General features: G+C 37.7%; 1 protein-coding gene across 6 annotated transcripts in view; it reads left to right on the forward strand.

Annotated features, from left to right (window-relative positions):
• Positions 1 to 20,232, forward strand: part of BABAM2 (BRISC and BRCA1 A complex member 2) — a 602,274-nt gene extending 582,042 nt beyond the window's left edge. For 5 of the 6 annotated variants that reach the window (XM_069072106.1, XM_069072105.1, XM_069072111.1 and 2 more), the window contains one exon: positions 19,805 to 20,232. In XM_069072106.1, the coding sequence (XP_068928207.1) occupies positions 19,805 to 19,868 (64 nt within the window). In that variant the 3' untranslated portion in view covers positions 19,869 to 20,232. Of the gene's footprint in view, positions 1 to 16,203; positions 16,238 to 19,804 lie in introns of those variants that run through there. The other variant, XM_069072107.1, reaches the window with a different exon arrangement.
• Positions 20,233 to 20,981: the final 749 nt, after the last annotated feature.

Consider the following 20,981-nt stretch of genomic DNA (forward strand, 5'->3'; position numbering starts at 1 on the left):
AAAAAACAAGAAAAATAAAGAAAACATTAGAAGTATTCTTCGATCTGTATTCAGACTCCATCAATTCTTTGTCTGGGGGTATATAACATTTTTCATCATTAAGCCCTTGAAAATTATCTTGGACCATTGTCTTGATCAAAATAGTGAAATCATTCCCAGCTGTTTATCATACAGTATTGCTGTGTGTAATGTTCTTCTGGTTCCTCTTCTTTCATTTTGCATGAGTTCATATAAGTCTTCCCAGGTTTTTCTGAAATCATCCTGTTTTATTATTTCTTATAGCAAAATAGTATTCCATCATAATCATATACCACAATTTGTTCAGCTATTTCCCCAATTAATGGGCAGCTCTCCATTTCCAATTCTTTGCCACAATCAGAAATATTTTTATATAGGTCTTTTCCTTTTTTTTTCAACTCTTTGGAATACAGACTTAGTAGGAGTATTGCTGGATCAAAAGGTATGCATAGTTTTAAAGCCTTTTGGATATAGTGCTAAATTGCTCACCAGAATAAGTAGAGTAGTTCACAACCCCACCAGCAATGAATTAGTGTTCAATTTTTCCATATCCCCTCCAACATTTGTCATTTTCCTTTTCTATCATATTAGCTAATCTAATAAATATGTACCTCAGGGTTGTTTTAACTTGCATTTTTCTAATCAATATTAATTCAGAGCATTTTTTCATATGATTACAGATAGCTTTGATTTCTTCTTCTGAGAACTTCCTGTTCATGTCCTTTGACCATTTTTCCATTGGGGAATGTTTGTACTTTTATAAATTTGACTCCATTCTCTATATATTTGAGAAATGAGGATTTTATCAGAGAAACTTCCTACAAAATTTCCCCCAGTTTCTTGCTTTCCTTCTAATCTTGGCTGCATTGGTTTTGTTTGCAAAAACATTAATTTAATTTAATGTAAGCAAAATTATCCATTTTACATTCTGTAATACTCTCTATCTTTTATTTGGTTGTAGATTCTTCCCTTATCCATAAATCTGACAGGTAAAATTTTCCATGCTCCCTTAATTTGCTAACATTATCACCCTTTATGTCTAAATCATGTGTTTATTTTTACCTTATCTTGGTATACAGTGAGAGATGTTGATTCATACCTAGTTTCTCCCAAACTGCTTTCCAGTTTCCCTAGCAGATTTTGTCAAGTAGTGAGTTCTTGTCCCAAAAGCTTGGATCTTTGGATTTATCAACCATTAAATTACTATGGTCATTTACTGCAATATATTATGTACCTAATCTATTCTGCTGATCCATTACTCTATTTCTTAACCAGAATCAGATTGTTTTGTTGTTTACCATTTAATAATACGGTTTGAGATCTGGTAGTGTTAGGCCACCTTCCTTCACATTTTTTCATGTATTCCCTTAATATTCTTGACCTTTTGTTTTTCCAGATAAATTGGGTTTTTTTTCCTAGCTTCATAAAAAATAATTTTTTGGTAGTTTGACTGATATGGCATAAGTAAATTTATTTAGATAGAATTGTCATTTTTATTATATTGGCTCAGCCTTCCCATGAACAATTAATATTTTTTCCATTGTTTAGATCTGACACTATTTGTGTGAAAAATGTTTTATAATTGTGTTCTTTTAGTTTCTGGGTTTATCTTGACAGGCAGTATGACTTTATATTGTCTGCAGTTGTTTTAAATGGAATTTCTCTTTCTATCTCCTGTTGCTGGACTTTATTGGTAATATATAGAAATGCTAATGATTTATGCGAGTTTATTTTATATCCTACAACTTTGCTAAAGTTAATTATTTCAAGTAGTTTTTTAGTTGATTTTCTAGGATTCTTTAAATATACCATCATAATGTTTACAAAGAGTAAAGTCTCATTTTGTCATTACCTATTCTAGTGTTGTATTTTGTCAAAAGCTTTTTCTGCATCTATTGAGGTAACCGTATGGTTTTTGTTATTGATATGGTCATTTATGCTGATGGTTTTCCTAATATTGAACCATCCCTGCAAATCCCACCTCCTCATAATGTATGATCTTTGTGATATATTGCTGGTATTCTCCCTGCTAAAACTTTGTTTAAAATTTTTGCAGCAGTATTCTCTAGGGAAATTAGTCTATAGGTTTTTTTTCTCTGTCTTTGCTCTTCTTATTTTAGATATCAGCACCATATTTATGTTGTAAAAGGAAATTGGTAGGACTCCTTAGCCCATTTTCCCAAATAGTCTGTCGTTTATGTAGTTTATATAGTGGTGGAATTAATTGTTCTTTTAAATGTTTGTTGATTTCACTTGTGAATTTACTTAATACTGAGGATTTTTTCTCAGGAAAATCATTAATAGCTTGTTCAATTTCTTTTTCTTAAAAAGGGTTATTTAAGTATTCTATTTCTTCCTCTATTAATCTGGGCAATTTATATCTTTGTAAACAGTCCTCTATTTCACTTAGATTGTCAGATTTATTGGCATATAATTGGTCAAAACAGTTCCTAATAACAGTTTTAAATTTCATTTTCATTGGTGGTAAATTCACCAAAAATTTTCATTTTTGCTACTGGTAATGTGGTTCTTTTAACCCTTTTGAGTATAAAGTAAAACCCTCTTTGTTACCACCAAATTTTATACAATGAAGAGGTTTTTATCAGGGTGATATCAGTACCTCAGGAGTCCATGGATTTGATCACTGTCTATTCATAGATTACAGCTTCTCTACAGCTTAGTAAATAGAAAGTCTTCTACTCTATAGAAAAAATGCACTACTTGATGACCAACCTTCTAATAGCAATCCTCCCTTGAACTTAGCTTATTCCCACATGATAGATACACCATGCTTTGATGTACCCAACTTGAAGTCTTTTTGATTGGTAAGACCTTGTAATAGCTTACTCTCTGCCACCACAGTCTTCAGGGACTCAGGATTATTTCCATACCATGATATCACATCAGAGGAGATAGGATTTTGGTGGAGGCAAGGTGACAGCAGACAAACTAAAATAATAATGCAGTTCTTTTCTTATTACTGTGCTGTTATGATATAGGGAAAGACAACATGGTTTAGTGAAAAGAACACTGAACGGAGTCATGAGGGCTGCAGGAAAGAAACTAAGTGATACTAAACAGCTTTGAGACCTCGGACAAATCATTTCACTTCCTTAGGTCCTTGTTTCCCTATCAGTAATGTGAAGGGGTTGAATGGTATGATCTTATAAGTTCTTTCCTTCCCTAGCTTTCTCTGCTTCTCTTTGAAAGGACAGTAGCTTGACAACAACTCCTAAAATTTTGTTTGGTTACCTGGATGGCATTGGGATAATAGCATTGCAAATTAACTTGGAACCACAGGCCCAGTACCTGGAAAAGACTAGTCTGAGCTTAAAAGAAATTCATTCATCCATGAGTGATAATATTTAATTTTAAAAAATCTGTCCTACACCACTGGAACTGTACTTTCATCCACTGTCATCTCCTGCCATCAGCTCTATTATTCCTGTCACTAGACATCTCACAGGGTTTTTGCCAAGCAATAGTATGTAATAGTGCTCTTCTACCATGAGCCCACAGCCCTCAGTTGCCCTCAGAAGCTTCCAAACCATAAATCTGGGCCTGAAGATGCTTGATATGGGGGAAGAGGAAAGGTGTTCTGAGTTCTGAAGTGGACCCTGTAACTTCTACAAAGAATTCAGTTCTGTCCAAGAGCTAGAAAATAGTGAGTTAAACTCTCACTGAAAATCTTCAGGTGGAGATGGGGTAACCATTCTTCAAAGATGTTGTAGAAGCAACTCCTCTTCAAATAGGAGTTTGGGGTTCCTTCCAACTTGGAGGTTCTGCAATTCATTAGAATATCTAGTCCATTTCTGAACCCATGAACCTTCACCAGAATTACCCTTCCTCCCTCAAGGATCTCCTGGGTTTGCAGGGATGGCCCAGGCCAAAACTCAACCCTAGAGCAATGACTGTAGGCCAAATAATGGGAATCACTTTGTGAAGCCAGCATAAAATGATCAATGTACATCAGCACTATAGTCATACAAACCACTGGTCTTTTACACACCACTCCCTCCTCGCCTCCCCCCCCCCAAAAAAAAAGCAGGTTTTAATAAACACAAATGGAGTCTTCCTTCATTGAATCCCAGAAAGAAAAATTCTTCCTGGAAATCAACCACTCACCCAGAAGTTACTTCTGGCATTATATTGTACCTACCCTGAGAGCCCCCGAAGATTTCATGAATAGGTAGTTTACTCCAGGGAGCATTTTACTTCACCAGAGAATCCAGATATTAAAAGTAAATTAATACTCTGAAGGACTCAGGATGGAAAACGCTATCTACATTCAGGGAAAGAATTACAGTCTGAATGCAGATTGAATCAAACTACTTGTTCTCTCTCTTTTTCATTTTGTTTTGTTTCTTCTTCCTCTTCATTCATTCCATTGGTTATAATTCTTCTTTACAACTTGACATGTTTAATGTGAAGGTATATGTAGATCCTACATTTGATTGCATGCCGCCATGGGGAGGAGAGGGGAGAAGGGAAGGGAGAAAATTTGGAACTCAAGAGATTATGGAACTGAATGTTGTAAACTAATAGTAAATAAATTTTAAAAAGAAAAGTAAATGAATAAACATAACAAGTTCTTTCATTTAAACCTTGCCAATTGAGGGTACTCTTGTGACCCAAACTCTTCAGATGAGAACTGTCATCTAGTTTCACTCCTTTCATTTGATTGGTGACAGCAAAACAACACAGGGCTGATAATTCTTCCTTTCAAGTTAAACACCAAGAAATTCTTATCAGTAAAAACTGGTGGAAGTACATTCTTGCATCTGGCAGGGACTTTTGGTAATCCCATGAGCTTTCGCAGTTGTGTGAAAGAGGTATGGGAAGGGAGGCTATGTTTGCTTCTCTGAGATCCAAAATATTACATAGTTCTAGGGATTTGCTTCCTTAGGATAGTAAGTTACCTGAAGAAATTAAATCTAAAGAACTGCAGGTAGGGATGGGAGGACCAGGACCGAGAAGGGAATAAGAACCACAATTAAAGATTACCCAAATTGTGACACCAGAGCCTTGCACTTTGGAAAACAGAGAGACCTTGGAATTCTGGCTTCCAGGCAAACAACCAACAAATGAATACCTACTGTGAGAAAAGCTATAGTAAGTACCACCAGGGATCAGGATAAGGACAGACTATATTACCCTGTGTTCAAAGTGCTTACAGTTTTGTGAGAGGAAAATAGACAAAAGCATGAGAATTTTGTACAGGGAGATGAGATATATACATATACATATATATATATATATATATATATATATATATATATATATATATACACACACACACACACACACACACTTGGAACATCAACAGTACCAAGCAACATATTTAGACTGAACAAAACTAAAACAAAGGGTTAGAAGTTATAGGGAGGTAGATTTTAAATATATATTAAATACATAATCTGTTTTAATATAGAAAATATGGACAAACTTGCTAACAATCAGAGCTCTTCAAAAATATAAAGAAATGTGACACTAATGTTAGGAGTATTTATGAAGAGACTATTTGGCTACCTGTCAGGGATGATTTTTTTTAAAAGTGTGGGAGATCAAACTAGATGATCTCTAAAATCACCCCAATGCTTTAAAAAAAAAGGTATATATATAGTACCTACTATGTTCCAGCTACTGGGCTAAGCATTTTGTAAATGCTGTTTCATTTGATCCTCACAGTAATTCTGCAAGGAAGGTCCTGTTATTATTTTCATTTTACATTTTACGTAACTTAGGAAACTGAGACAAACAGGTTAAGTTCCTTGCCCAGGGTCACACAGCAAGGAAGTATCTGAGACCAGGTTTGTACTCATGTCTTTTCTGACTCTAGGACCCCACTCTATGGTACTACCTCACTGCCCCTAAAGATTGAAGATTCCATAATTCTATGATGTGATTGGTAAATAAGTGGTAGAGGTATCAATGCTGTTTGAATGGGATGATAATGAATCATGCCAATGAAAAAGTTGAACTACTCAACTTCTATTTCTCTTCTGTGTTATTTTCCAAGGAGAATGATCCTTGGACTGGGATAAATTGGACAAAAATTGTTAGAAAGTAGTAGAAACCCAAGTTAAGTGAGGATATGGTAAGATAGTACCCAGTAGCTCTTAGTGAGTTCAAATCACAGGTCTGAATAAACTAACTGAAAAACTGAAAGATATGATTACAGAAATGTTGTTGATGACCTTTTTAAAAATAAATTATATTTTTGTTACATTTTGACTTTCAAGCTGTTTCACTCCCTCCCAACCCCACACTAGAGAAGGCCAACATTTGACACAAATGTGTATGTGAAACCCCATACAATATATACTTCTATATGTCAGTTCTTTCTCTGGAGGTGGATAGCTCCTTCCTTCATTTGTCCTTTGTAGTTGATTTTAATATTTATAACGCTCAGAATAGCTTAGTCATTCACAGTTACTCTTCAAACAATATTGCTGTTACTGTGCACAACATTCTTTTGGTTCTGTTCATTTCACTCCCCAGTTGGTGGGCATCCCTTCAGTTTCCATCTCTTTGCTATCACAAGGAGTGCTGCTATAAATATTTTAAAACATATAGGTTCTTTTCCTTTTTCCCTGATCACTTTAGGAAACAGATCTAATAGTGGTATTGCTAGGTCAAAGGGTATACACAATTTTATAACTCTTTGGGCATAATTCCAGATTGCTTTCCAAAATGGTTGGATCAATTCACAGTTTTACCAACAACCCATTACTGGCCTAATTTTTCTACATCCTCTTTAGCATTCATCTTCATTGCCCATTCTGATTCCTTCCATCTCTTTTTCTTCTCTTATTGCTATTGCTACTATTTCTACTCTAATATTGAATAATATTTGTGATAATAGGCATCCTTGTTTCATTCTTAATCTTACTGGAAAGACTTCTAGTTTAAACCCCATTACACATAATGCTTGCTGATGGTTTTAGGTAGATGTTTCCTGTCATTTTAAGGAAAAATCCATTTATACTTATGCAGTGTTTTTAATAGGAATGAATGCTGTGTCTTGTCAAAAGCTTTTTCTGCATCTATTGATACAGTCATATGATTTTTATAATTTTTGTTACTGATATAATCAATTATATTAGTAGTTTTCCTTATACTGAACCAATCCTATATTCCTGATATAAATCCCATTTAGTCACCATGTATAATCTTTGTGATATATTATTATAGTCTCCTAGTGAGTATTTTATTTAGGATTTTTGCATCAGTATTCATTAGGGAAATTGGTCTATAATTTTCTTTATTTTTGCTCTTCCTGGTTTGGTATCAGCACTATATTTGTTTCATAAAAAGTGTTGTAGAATTCTTTCTTTGCCTATTATTCAGAATAATTTATTTAATATTGGAATTAGTTGATCTTTAAATGTTTGGTAGAATTCATTTGTAAATCCATCTGGTCTTGATTTTTTTTTTCCTTAGGAAACTCATTTTTGACCTGTTCAACTTCTTTTTCTAAAATAGGTTTATTTAAATATTCTATTTCCTCTTCTTTTAATCTGGGCAGTTTATATTTTTCCAAGCATTCTTTCATTTCACTTAAATTGTTAAATTTATTGGCCTGTAATTGGACAAAATAATTCCTAATGATTGCTTTCATTTTATCTTTATTAGTGGTATATCCACTTTTTTCATTTTTGATACTAGTGATTTGGTTTTCTTCTCTCTTTTCTTTTAAAGTCATATTTATTAACCAATGATTCGTCTATTTTATTGATTTTTTTTTCACAAAACTAACACCTAATATTCTTTATTAATTTGATGGTTTTCTTGCATTCAGTTTTATTAATCTCACTGTTAATTTTCAAGATTTCCATTTTGGTTTTTAATTAGTGATTTTTAATTTGTTCTTTTTCTAGCTTTTTTAGTTGCATACCCAATTCATTAATCTGCTCTTTCTCTATTTTATTGATGTAAGCATTTAAAGATGTAAATTTTCCTCTGATTACTTATTTTGCTGCAACCCATAAGTTTTGATATGTTATCTCATTATTATCATTTTCTTTAATAAAATTTATTGTTTCTATGACTTTTTCTTTAAACCACTTATTCTTTAAGATTAGGTTGTTTAGTCTCCAATTAATTTGGGGGGGGGAGGGGGTAAGGCAAGGCAGTTGGGGTTAAGTGACTTGCCCGAGGTCACACAATTAGTAAGTATCAAGTGTCTGCAGCCAGATTTAAACTCAGGTCCTCCTGACTTCAGGGCCAGTGTTCTATTCACTGCACCACCTAACTACCCCTTCAATTAATTTTTAATCTTTGTTTCCATGGTCCTTTATTAAATGTAATTTTATTGCCTTATTATCTGAAAGTGATGCATTTAATATTTCTGCTTATGGCCTACTATATGGTCAGTTTTTGTAAAGATGCCACATACCACTGAGAAAAAGGTATATTACTCTCTATTCCCGTTCTATTCTCTCCAGATATTTATCATATCTAGCTTATCTAAGATTCTGTTCATCTCTTTGACTCTTTCTTGTTTATTTTTCAGTGAAATTTATCTTGTTCTGAGAGGGGAAGGTTGAAATCCTCCAGTATTCTAGTTTTGCTTTATATTTCCACCTTAATTCATTTGCCTTTTCTTTTTAAAATGTGGATGCTATAGCATTTGGTGCATATGTTTAGTATTGACATTACTTCATTATCTATGTTATCCTTTAACGTAATGTCATTTCAACATTCATCTCTTTAAATTAGATCTATGTTAGCTTTAACTTTGTTTGAGATAGTGATTCCTACCCCTGCTTTTTTTTTCATCACCTGAAGCATAATAAATTCTTTATTTTTACTCTGTGTGTGTCTCTCATTTTTAAATGTGTTTATTGTAAACAACATATTGTCAGGTTCTGTATTTTTATCCATTCTGCCATCCATTTCTGTGTTATGGGTGAGTTCATACCATTCACTATAATTACTAGTTGTACATTTCCCCCCGTTCTATTTTTCCTTGCTGTTTATCCTTCTATCTCTTCCTCACAAGTCTAATTTTCTGACTACTGCTTTCCTAATTCCTACACCCTTCTAAGAGTCTTCACCTCATCCTGTCACCTTGCACTCCTATTTCTTAATCTGCACACCTTTCTATGAGTCCCTCCTTTACTCCCTCCTATTTCTCTGTAATTTAAGAATTTATACCCAACTAGATGTATATGTTATTCCCTTTTTAACCTAGTTCTGGTGAGAATAAAGTGCCCGCACTACCTGCCTTCCATCCCTTGATGCTGCCACCTACACTGAACTGTCCCTAGAGTTTGCTGAATTAAAACATATTGCCCAGTAGTATCTGTACTTTGCTCTGGCCAGACCATCACCATGAAAGGTCAAGTCTTTCCTAGTGTCCTCCCAAATTGTCTTAGACTGGATGACAACTTTTCTGCAACTCTAAAGTTCACTTTGAGGCATTATTTTAAGTTATTTGGGGGAGAATTTGGGAGAACCCAGTAATTTCCTGCCTTGTCCAGCCATTTTCCCACAATTCCCTCTGTTGATGACCTTTGAAAGATCTTGAAGAGGGGAAGAAAAGTTGTAAAACCTGAGAAGAGTAAATGTCCTGTTTTTATTAAAAAAAAAAAAGATAGAATCTTTAAACTATAAACCAGTGAGCTTCAGTTTGATTCTTCGAATAATTCTAGAAGCCATTATTATTTAAGAAATAGTTTATATATTAGAAAGAAAAGAAGTAATCATTAAAAACCATCATGACTTTGTTAAGAACAAGACATGGCTGACTAATCTCATTTTCTTTTTTGACAGAATAGATAGACTTCTAGAGTAGGGGAAGCTGTGGACATTATTTTTCAGTAAAGCATTTGACAGAATCTCTGCAGATAAGATAGAGAGATATGGGCTAGAAGACAGTTTATAGTCAGGTAGATTTGGAACTGTTTGAATGATTGGACCTCCAAAAATAATCCTTAATAGTTCAATGTTAATTTGTGGGGTGGTCATCAGTCATGCAATCTAACTTGGCCCTGTCCTGTTCAACATGTTTTTTTTGGTCAATGTCTTGGATAAAGACACAAGAGGCATACTTGTTATATTTGCCAGTGTTGCAAAAGTGGTAAGGATAGCTAACATGTTGAGTGAGAATCAAGATCCAAAATTATCTTGACAGGCTAGAATAGGGGTTGGCAAACTACAATCAGTGGGCTAAATCCAACCTTCCCCATTTTTTTTTTGTTTCACCTGTGAACTAAGAATAATTTTATATTTTTAAATATATAAAGCTTTATTTAAAATATAGAAGGCATCATTAGTATTCACCAGTCTCTGGACTAGAATAATGAGCTAAATTTAATAAGATAAAATTTAATAGGAAAAACTGCAAAGCTTTATACTTAGATTTTTAAACCTCTCCTTCATAAATATAAAGTAGAAGGTGGGATGGATTATGGAAAGATAATAGTTCCTGTGGAAAAGATTTAGAGGTTTTGGTGGGCTGCAAGCCCAAAAGGAACCAACAGTATTGTGTGACAAGCAGAAAAATAATACTATCCGAGGATGCACTAAAAGGCATAGTGTCCAGGAAAAGGGAAGTAATTGGACTGTAATCCTTTGCCCTGGTCAGAACACATCTGGAATATTGTGGCCCAGTTACACATTTTTGGATGGTTGTAGACAAATTGGTACATATCCAGATCAGGGTGACCCAGAGAGTGAGAATAGCAGATATGTACATAAAATAATATGTTGAAAAAACCAGCTGTTCTTAGCCAAAAGATGACTTCTGGGGTGGGAAGGACATGAGATGAGAATGATGATGATGGGGTAGGGAGGATATGAGATGATGGTGGTGGTGATGGTGACAGTGATGATTGCGGCTTGATGTAGCACCAACCATGTGTCAGGCAGTGTACTAAGCACCTAACAAATGTCTTGTTTGATCTTCACAACAACCCTGGGAAGTCAGTGCTATTATTATCCTGATTTTATAGATGAGGAAAATGAGGCAAACAGATAAAGTAACTTGCTAGATTAAGTAATAGCTAGGAAGGCTGTATTTGAACTCAGGACTTCCTAAGCGGGCACTCTATCTGCCATACCTCCTGACTGCCTGTGATTTAGGTATTTGGATGATTTGTACATTTGAAGAACTGTCATGTAAACAAGAAAATATACTTGTTCAGCTTGACCCCAGAACACAGCTGTCATTAGGCTCAAGGTAAGGAATGTACTTCCTAATCAGCAGTTGTCCAAAAGTGGAATGAGCTTTCTTGAAAACCAGTGGTTTTATAGAGAAGATTCATATTTTTAGAATAAATATTTCAGAGGCCCTTTCTGTGATCTTATGATAATTCAGTTGAAGCAATAAATCACTTTGGTCTGGTATAGTTAGGGAGATTTCCCAGAGGAGGTGAGACTTGAGTGCCCATAGGCTTTGAAGGTAGATAAGATTTCTTTTTCAGAGGCTGCTGTTGCATGCATGGCCTGAAGCTAGTTGATTTACCTGTTAAGTATAGATGTTAACACCTACCTGCCTCATAGTGCTGCAAAGAAGAATTAATTACTATTTGTGAAGCATTTTGAGATCCGGATGAAAGGCCAGCCATAAATGCAGATTATTATTCTTATTATTGTTGTTATTTTTTATTAAAAGAATTAGGTGTCTGCCCATACAATAATGCCTTAGGTTATGCCCTGAGTAGAAACAGGTGCCAACTTCAGACACATGTTGTAATCTCTGAGCAGAAAACTGTGGGGGCCCAGCCAGAGTGGGAGCTAAATTGCCTGGGAGTGGAGAGAGGCCTCATAGACTATGGGAACTTGAATGACTTATTTCATGACCATCTCAACCATTGTTGCTAGGGTATGCAATTGCAAAATGGAGTTTGGGAATGCAGAAGAGAACCTGAGTTCTCAAGAGTCTAATATCCCCAGTCTATTTCTTGGGGGAAAAGACTGAAGTTAATTATTGTATCACTGTGTCTTCTGAGAAACAAATTCTAGCTCTGGTAAAAAGCAGCAGATTGGTGGGGCAGGGGAGGGAGGGCAAGAACCTCTTTTTCTATTCCCTATATACTTAGATACGTAAGATCTGGAGGGGTCTTAAAAAACCTAGTTCAGATTCTTTATTGAGCAGCCAACCCAGTACTAGAACCTAAATGTCCCAGCTAATTCACAGATCCCATACCCACATGACAAGGAGCTTTCATTGTGAACCTATTTTATCCTACAGACCATGAACATTTCAAATACAATAACATGAAAAGCATCTTACAAACTTTAAAGTGCTCTATAGATGCTAGCTCTCATTGACTTCTCTAGCTGAGAGTCTGCTGAGCCCTTGACTCTGGATGTGGAGAGAAGGGACCTCAGCTCAGTGCAGGTTCTCACACTTGTTACAGTCCTAGACGACCTTGGGCAAATGGCTTCACTTCTCTGGACCTTGTTCATCTGTAAAATGAGGGGACTAGGCCAGATGGTTTCTAAGGCCCCATCCAACTCTGAATCTGTACGCCTGTGGTTCCCTAGTAAGAACTATGTCTGTTTCATTGTTCATTAACAGAAAGCCCCAGTGAAGATTATTCCCTCTCATCCATTCAGCAAACAACCATTTATTAAGTACTTAGTAGGTACAGAGCACCGTCCTAGGCATTGGAGGAAAGACAAAGGTAATCAGGGTAACAGAATAGACGCAACACTACGTAAATATAGAATCTGCAAGAATGTGGACTACACGGAGGTTCAGATTTTGAGCATGTAGAGCTTGGGATACCTGCGGTATAGGTTCGTCAACAGTCAAGATTGTTTCATTCTTTCTTTGTACTCATATCCCCATTGCCTACAACAGTACCTGGTGCAGAGTAGGCATTTAACAAATGTTTGTTGTTGATTGATTGATTGATTGATCGATCCAGATAGAGATCTATAGCTTGATGTAGAGACTAAAGTGTTCTGGAAGGAGAAAAAGGTTGGATATATAGATTTGAGAGTCACCTACAAAAATACGATAGTCGAAACTATGGGAACAAATTATATCACTGACAAAGTGTGGAGATAAAAGAAGAGTGATCCAGGATAATCCTAAGGTATACCTTACATACAGAGAACAAGACTTGGAAGATGATCCTGCAGAGGAAACTGAGGAACAGACAGGATAACCATGAGAAAGCTGTTTCAAGAAAGCCCGAGGAGGGTGGTCAGAACATCATTCTTCAGAGGGTTCAAGAGGGATGAAGACTGAGGAGTAGTCATTGGGTTTCGCCATTCAGAGATGAGTAGAGACCCTGGGGAGAGCAGTTTCCATTGAGAATCCCATAGTACAAAAGTGTAAATTGTAGAAATATAGATTTAGGGATGGAAGGAACCTTAGAGACTATCTAGTCCAACTCCCTCATTTTAAAGATGGGGAAACTGAGGCACAGGTAGATTGGGTGACTTGGAGTGTGTAGCAAAAATGAGACTTTAATCCAGGTCCTCCAATTTCAAATCCATTTCTCTTTCCACTGTGCCATGCCGCATCTGAATGGGACATGAGCGACAGCAGCAGAGACGAATGCCCACATCACTGAGATCACATATCTACTAAAATAATGAAATGTAATTGTTATCTCTTAGGACATGGAGAACCTGTCTCTAAAGAATAAGTTTCAGCTGAGGGAGAGAGATAAAAGAGAGCAGGGGAAGAGTGGAGAGAGAAGGAGATAAAAATCAAAAGGCAGCCCTATTCAAATATTCATTCACCATGTGCCAGACACCATGCATGAAGCACAGCAAGTCACCGTACTAGGTACTAGAGAGATCCAAAGGGGGGGAAAATAGTTCCTGCGAGGCGGCCAGGTAGCACAGCGAGTAAGAGCACCAGCTCCACTGTCGGGATGACTTGTGGATCGAATCCGGGTTCAGACACTTGGCACCCACCCAGAAACACCTGGCTGTGTAACCTTGAGCAAGTTACTTAACCCCAATTGCTTAGGGGAGGCCAGGTGGCTCAGCGAGTAAGAGCACCAGCTCCAGTGTCGGGATGACCTGGGGATGAAATCCAGGCTCAGATACTTAGCACCACACCCAGAAGTAACTGGCTGTGAAACCTTGAGCAAGTTACTTAACCCCAATTGCTTAAAAAAAAAAAAAGAATAGTGCCTGCGCTGAGAGCATACAAATGCAAAAAGCAGGGTATGAGATCTGATCATTGTGAGGAAAGAGAGACCATCCTTGCATTGGGGTTTGGGCCTGGCATTGGAAGTCAAGGATCAGCTCCCTCATCAGTGCCTTCAGTTGGAGAACTGAAGACACAGACCATAGAGCAAGGTCTGCTTGTTTAAAAGGCTGCCAAGAACAGGTGCACCAGATTGGAAGCACCAAAGGTAAATTTCTTCTTCATGCTGTTATCCAGAGGCCTGTTGCGGTGGCTTATACCTAAAAAATAAAAAATGTGAACCCTGCCTTCAGAGAGTGCACTATGTAGTTGAAGAGACCAAATACCCAAGGAGTTAGGGGAGGAACAAGGGACTATACAACAACAAACATCCCTTGGAGAATCACAACCAAGTTGGCCTACCTTATATTGTTCACTCCAGCCCTTGTGTGTCTATTTCAGCTGTGACAGCTTTGACCTCTGCCACTAGTGAACTGAAATCGTGAGATGTCTCCGGACATTCTAAAGCCATTCTATATAACAGAAGCATTCAGTGTGCTTGTGATCCATGTTGCCACATACAAGGGACCAGTCATTCAACACACCATACCCAACAGAACCTCTAACACTCTTGGTCTTGGGAAGTCAGATTTGGTCTGAGATTGTAAACACTTCCTCTTTGAAAAATGTGCTCTTAGGTTTTCCCATCATAATAATACAAAAAGTGGTAGGTAACCTGTGGGATCAGTGATTAAATCAAGTCTTTTCACAGAAAGGTCTTTGTAACTTTGCCCAGCCTCAACAGCTGAGTTTTGTTTTTTGGTTTAAACTTGCCATTTTACTCTATGATGGGTGAGGAGGCCACAATGACTTCAGACTAACAGCTGCATTACCTTGACCCTATTTGCAAAATGCCAGACTTTGTGGTGTTATACAAAGCAAATTAAACAACAACAACAAAAAAACCAACCCAAAAATTCCCTGTTCAACCACTCAACAAGCATTTATTATTGCTTACTATATGTCTGGCACTGGGTTGAGTGCTCACATACTAAAAAAGACAGAAGCAAAGTCCCTCCCCTCAAGGAACTCACATACTAATGGGGAGACAGGTACATGCAAATAGCTATGTACATACAAGATATATACAGTAAATGGAAGGTGATCTCCAAAGGAAGTGGAGTTATGGGAAAGAAGGCCTGGAAAAGGTGGGAAGAAGAATTTACAGTGTAAAAGAGACACTAATGATACAAACAGATTTTCAAGATAGACACTTAAATCAAGGCCCTTACTACTTATTCTTGAGATTATGTGTTCCTCAGCTTTTCATTCTTTTCTTGCCCAGCCCTGGCTGTCACTTAATACCTAATCCTCCAGATGGTCCAAGTATGGAACTTGAAAGGCTTCAGGGAAGGAAGCTAGGCCCTTCATTGACATTTAGTTGCTGAGGTCACCTTGATATGTCCCAACAGCAGAAGCTGTTACCTTAATAATAAGTATTACCTCTGAGAGCCCTCAATCACCTCCACATGACAGAGAGGAATCGAAATAGAACATTTACAAATTATTTAACATTAACAATCCCTGGCACCTCACATGTGTTAATTTTGTTTGCTTGTATATCCCTTGGTCCCCAGAATCTTTAAAAACAAAACTGAGCATAAGGCTTTTAATGGAATGGTGAATATTGTTGTTGTTCAGTTGGGTTTGGGTTTTTTTTAAGTTGTGTATGACTCTTCATGACCCCCATTTGGGGTTTTGTTGGCAAAGATATTCATTTTACCGATGAGGAAGCTGAGGTAAACAGGGTTAAGTGACTTGTCCAAGGTCACACGGCTAGTAAGTTTCTGAGACCAGATTTGAACTCACAAAGATGAGTCTTCCTGACTGTAAGCCTGGCACTCCATCCACTGCACCAGACCAACACAAAATCTCATTTGCCCCAAGACTTTACTAATGTCTAGAGATAACATGATCCCAATAACAGATACCAATGTCTAGAGATAAGATAATACAAAGGCATTCCTGTACCTACCAAGTATGATTACTTCCTAATGATAGTGTCAGATTTTTTGCTTTCCTAGGCACTTCAGGCTCAAGTAGTAAGATTCACACGAACCCTATGAAGACTTGAGAAAAAGGTCAGTTTATCAGCAGTAATAGCAGTTTTTATGGTTATAAAGCAATGGTGACACTCACAATTTCATTTGATATTCATAGCAACTCTATGCACACATTATTATCCCATTTTACAGATGAAGAAACTAAAGCCCAAAAAGGTTAAGTGATTTGTATATAGCTAACGTAGAGAGCCTAGAACTCAAACCCAGGTCTCCTCATTATTTGTTCAGGGCTTTTCTCACTATGCCACACTAGCTAACCAATTTCACTGTCATGTTCACCTTTATTGCAAGGATGGTCTTTGTGCCATAAAGAGGTAATTCAGGATAATTCAGTGTTTATACTGCAGCTACAGGACAATTAGGAGAAGAGGAGCCCACAAGAAGTGATTAGCTGGGTTCCTTCTGCACTATTTACAGAACTGCTTTGATTTTCAAACCACAGTCAGTTTTCAAATGACTGATTAAAAACATGTGCCAGAAACTGAAGAAAACAAAATAAAAAAAATTGAGACCCAGATGTTTTGAAACTTGGCCACATTTGCACAATGGCTTCCATCTGCAGGTAGCATGGATGGCTTAGTGTCCTTGCTCAGTGGTACCTCAGTTAAGACCACTCTTCTCATTTGACCTTGCTTTATGACCTCAGCATAGAACCATCAACCAGACCCTTATTCTTACCCAAATAAAATCTTTATATCCAAGAGCCCTCATGTGTACTCAGAAAACATTGTATGACAATCTGCCTTCAGTCAGGATGTTTCAAGTTATACTGCTAAAGGGAATAAAGATATTGAGCCCTTTTGAATACGATCTTCCTTACCTAGCATCTCCCTATTTCTAAATCTCAGCCAGTTGAAACACTATTGCCAAAGTTTCTTCAACAGTAAAATAACATATATAATATATATCTACCTCACCAGAGCATTGTGAGGAAAACGTTTCATAAATAAATGTTAAGTTTTTATTATTAAACCTAAAAACATAGGGTGTATTAGGAGAACAATGAGTAGCCTAATTTACCTATGGTATTAGATATATAAAATGGAGTAATATGGGTAAATCTGGAAAAGTAGATTGAAGGGCCATGAATAATAGGCTGAGTTTTTCCTAAATTCATTTTGATTTTATGTTGATTTCTCCACAGGGGATAGCAGGTATGATTGGGGGAGGGGTCCTTCTTTAGGAATATCTCAGCTTCCTCCTATGCTGAGGAATCCACATTTCACTGGCCTTGGTTTCTTCCCCAAGGCAGAACTGGCCCCAGCTGGATGCCCGCCCCCTTTCTCTTAGACCTAGTGGAACACTGCATACACAGGCATCCTACCCTAGTTCCCTCTGTTCCTCATTTTCTGACTGAGTACTATTGCAGGTCAGAGCACTGTTCCAAACAGAGCAACCTTTTGCCTTTTGGTTTTCTATGATGCTGGGGGAAGTCGGGGGAGGGGGGGGTGCAGAGGACAGTGGGACGGGGAAGGTAGGAAGACAGGGAGTTGAGTTCTGTTGCAAACCAAGTGACCACATTAGGGATTAACCTATGATGCTGATGCTGGTGTTATTGCTTCTGCTACCGCTGCTGCTGCTGCTGCTAACTACCGTTTATATAATACTTTAAGACTTACAAAGTGCTTCACAGATAATATCTCATTCTCGTAACGCTTAGTCCAGGACTCATGGCCCCTTTCTCTCCTATATACATTGTATGAAGAGGCCTCATGGATGTGAGGCTGGGCTTAGAATAAGAGGGTGATGAAGTCAGTGCTGGAAGAGTGTTAGGGGTCATCTGGGGCTTACCCGACTCTCCATAATCTGACCCCAGTTCCAGCTCTCTTTCCATTATCCCATGACACTGCCTTTCTGTAGAGGAGTATGATACCGTATGGCATTGGTGTCAAATTCTGCCTCTGTATGCTTAGTCAGATGGCACTTGAAAGGCTGCAGGGAAGGAAACTAGGCCCCTCCTTGACATTTAGCTGCTGAGGTCACCTTGGTATATCCACAGGGCAGCTAAAAAGATGAGTCTGGTGCTCAGGGGATATATCTGGATTGGAAAACATCTGCATTAAGTCAAGAACTGAAGCCCTAGAAGCAGATGTAACCTCCAATAGAGAAAGTGTGAATTCAGGGCCAAAAAAAAGAGATCTAAAGGCATAACCATGAAAGGACCCACATTTAGGAAGTGTAAGAGAAGAGCATTCAGAATCACAGGGAAAACAGCTCAGTGTTAAACAGGAAGCCAAGGCAGGAGTGAGTTTCAAGGAGAAAAATTGCCCAACAGCATCAGCGAGGACTAAGAAAAGGTCATTGGATTTCAATTTCAGAGTTCATTCTTGACATTGGATAGAACAGAAAGCCAGCTTGCCTCAGTGAACATACCGAGTTTTAATGTAGCCTTATCTTAAAGGGGCTTTGATATGTATATTTCATATGATTTTCTTCCCCTAAATCTTCTGTTAACTGGGAAATTACATCACCAATCATTCGTTCTAGTCATGTGTTAAATAAGATTAAAGAAGCCCTGAGTGAAGATTGGTGGGAATCTACTCTCTTAAAAGTTCATGTATTTGAATGTACAGATTTGGGGACATATTGTTTGTCCTTTTTGTCTTGCATCCTGTTTTTCAGTTGTGTTTCCTTTAGGTGAAGTTCATCAAATCATAGGATAGAATTGGAAAGGACATTAGGGAGGATCTAATAAACACCCTCAGTTTACAGTGGGAAACTGAAAGTCAGGGAAATTAAGTATTTTGTGTGAGCTCCCACAGTAAACAGCCAGGCCAAGATTTGAGCCTGGGTGTTTGGGTTTTTTTTATTTTAAATTTAGTGTTCTTTCTACTATGCTCCCTTGATAAGGGATATCTAGATAAGTGAAATTTTACTATACTATTATCCTATTCTTAAGTTTAGGAAACTGTGGAGAGAAAATGATATGATCTGTTCAGATCTTACCACTAGTCTTTGATTGGAAAAGTTTGTATGCCCAGCCCATTTTCTTACCAGTAAATTAGACTGCTTATGTATTCGGATACCAATTTGAGATCTTAGGTCATTTGTAAATCATTTTTCAGCCCTTTGTTCTCCTTAAAGTGAAACACCTAGTTGGAAAATGAAAAATTCCTTTATATGGGTGTTTTGTGTGAATAAAACATCTGTATGATTGCCTGAATTCTTCACATTTTACCTATATGCTTTGCTGTCTGGCAAACAACAGAAGGCAGACTGCAGCCTTGTGCTCAGAAAAAACTCCTTTGGGTTCCCTCTGGCTCAGAGACACCCTGCAAAAACCCTGTTGAATACAGAATGTACAAGCTGTCTACAGCCAAGACATCCTAAGAGGGGGATATGGATATGCACGATTCCTCTAAGTGGCCCAGAGAATGTTTAATTATGCCTCAGTTGAACAAATAAAGAGAGATTGGTGCCAGCAGAGAAAGAAAACAATTCTAAGATGCACACGTGACGAATAACAACTGTTCTGAGTTAGGTCTGAAAGCTCAGAATTGCTGGGTCTTCATGCTGGTTTGTACTAACCACGATTTCTTTTCTGTCTCCCTTTTCCCACCAGGGCTTATTTCAAAACTTTTGTCCCTCAGTTCCAGGAGGCTGCCTTTGCCAATGGAAAGCTCTAGGAAACACCAGCCTTAAGAGGACGCCAGCCAGACTTCTCCGTCCACATGCATGTCAGCACATAAGACAACTTCCTGGAAGCCACTTGGAACATCTTCATGGGAGCATTTTGCTTTATCAGCAACTCAGATCACCACAGACAACAATGACTGTGGAGAAATCAAGATTGAGTTCTAACCTGAATGTTTCAGCTCCTTTGGTTGGCTCCCAGTTCCTTTCTCTATATTTTTTTGTCAATCATAAGAAGTTGAACCACAATATTAAAATGCAGTATTTTTCCAGGGCAGGTAATGTGTCACAAATTCAGATATTCTCTTTCAGAATCATTTGTCCCTGAGATCTCAATAAAAGTAAAATTTTCTCTCATACCAGTGTTTTTAATGTGTCTCTTTAGAGTAAAGTGGAAAAAAAAATAATAACCTTTCTAGTTTTGAGTTAATTTTATATTAGAAACAAACTGGATGAGCGTGGTAGCACATACCTGTCATCCCTGCTATTAGAGGGGGAGGTTGAGACGACCAATCACTTAAGCTTAGGAGTTCTGAGCTACAGTAGGGCTAAGTCTGACACCAATGAGGCTTGAGCCCTTGGCGGGGGCGGGGACAGCATCAGGCTGCCTGAGGAGGGGCAAACCTACCCAGGCCAGAAACAGAGCAGGTCAACGTTTCTGTGCCCATCAGCAGTGGTATTGGTCTGTGGGTGACCCCTACTCCTAGAGTTAGGATTGCAATCCCTTCCTCCTTGGACTATTAAGAGAATTCAGCAATGTACATAAAGTGCCTAGAGACCTGTGGGTAAAAGGTAAAGGTCAAGTGACATAATCTTGTTCAGATTTATTTAGGCTCAGGCCAGGGGGCTTAATGATTTTTTGTCTAATAATGGTAGACAGGGAGACTTCAAGCAAGATCCATTTTTCCTTAGAACCATCGGCTGGATGAGACCTTAGAACCAACACTGAGCACAGTGCCTAACATATACTAGGTGATTGATAAATGCTTGTTGATTGATTGATGATCTCGCCCAACCCTTTCATTTGATGGGGAAACTGGGCCCCAGAGAGGGAATATAAGGTGTTTATAAGACACATAATGCCTGACACAAAGTAGGTGATTAAT

Source organism: Petaurus breviceps, unplaced genomic scaffold (assembly GCF_028583685.1).
Source record: "Petaurus breviceps papuanus isolate PSGF00001 unplaced genomic scaffold, PetGlider_PUasm1.0 90845, whole genome shotgun sequence".
In the NCBI taxonomy this organism is placed as follows: domain Eukaryota; kingdom Metazoa; phylum Chordata; class Mammalia; order Diprotodontia; family Petauridae; genus Petaurus; species Petaurus breviceps.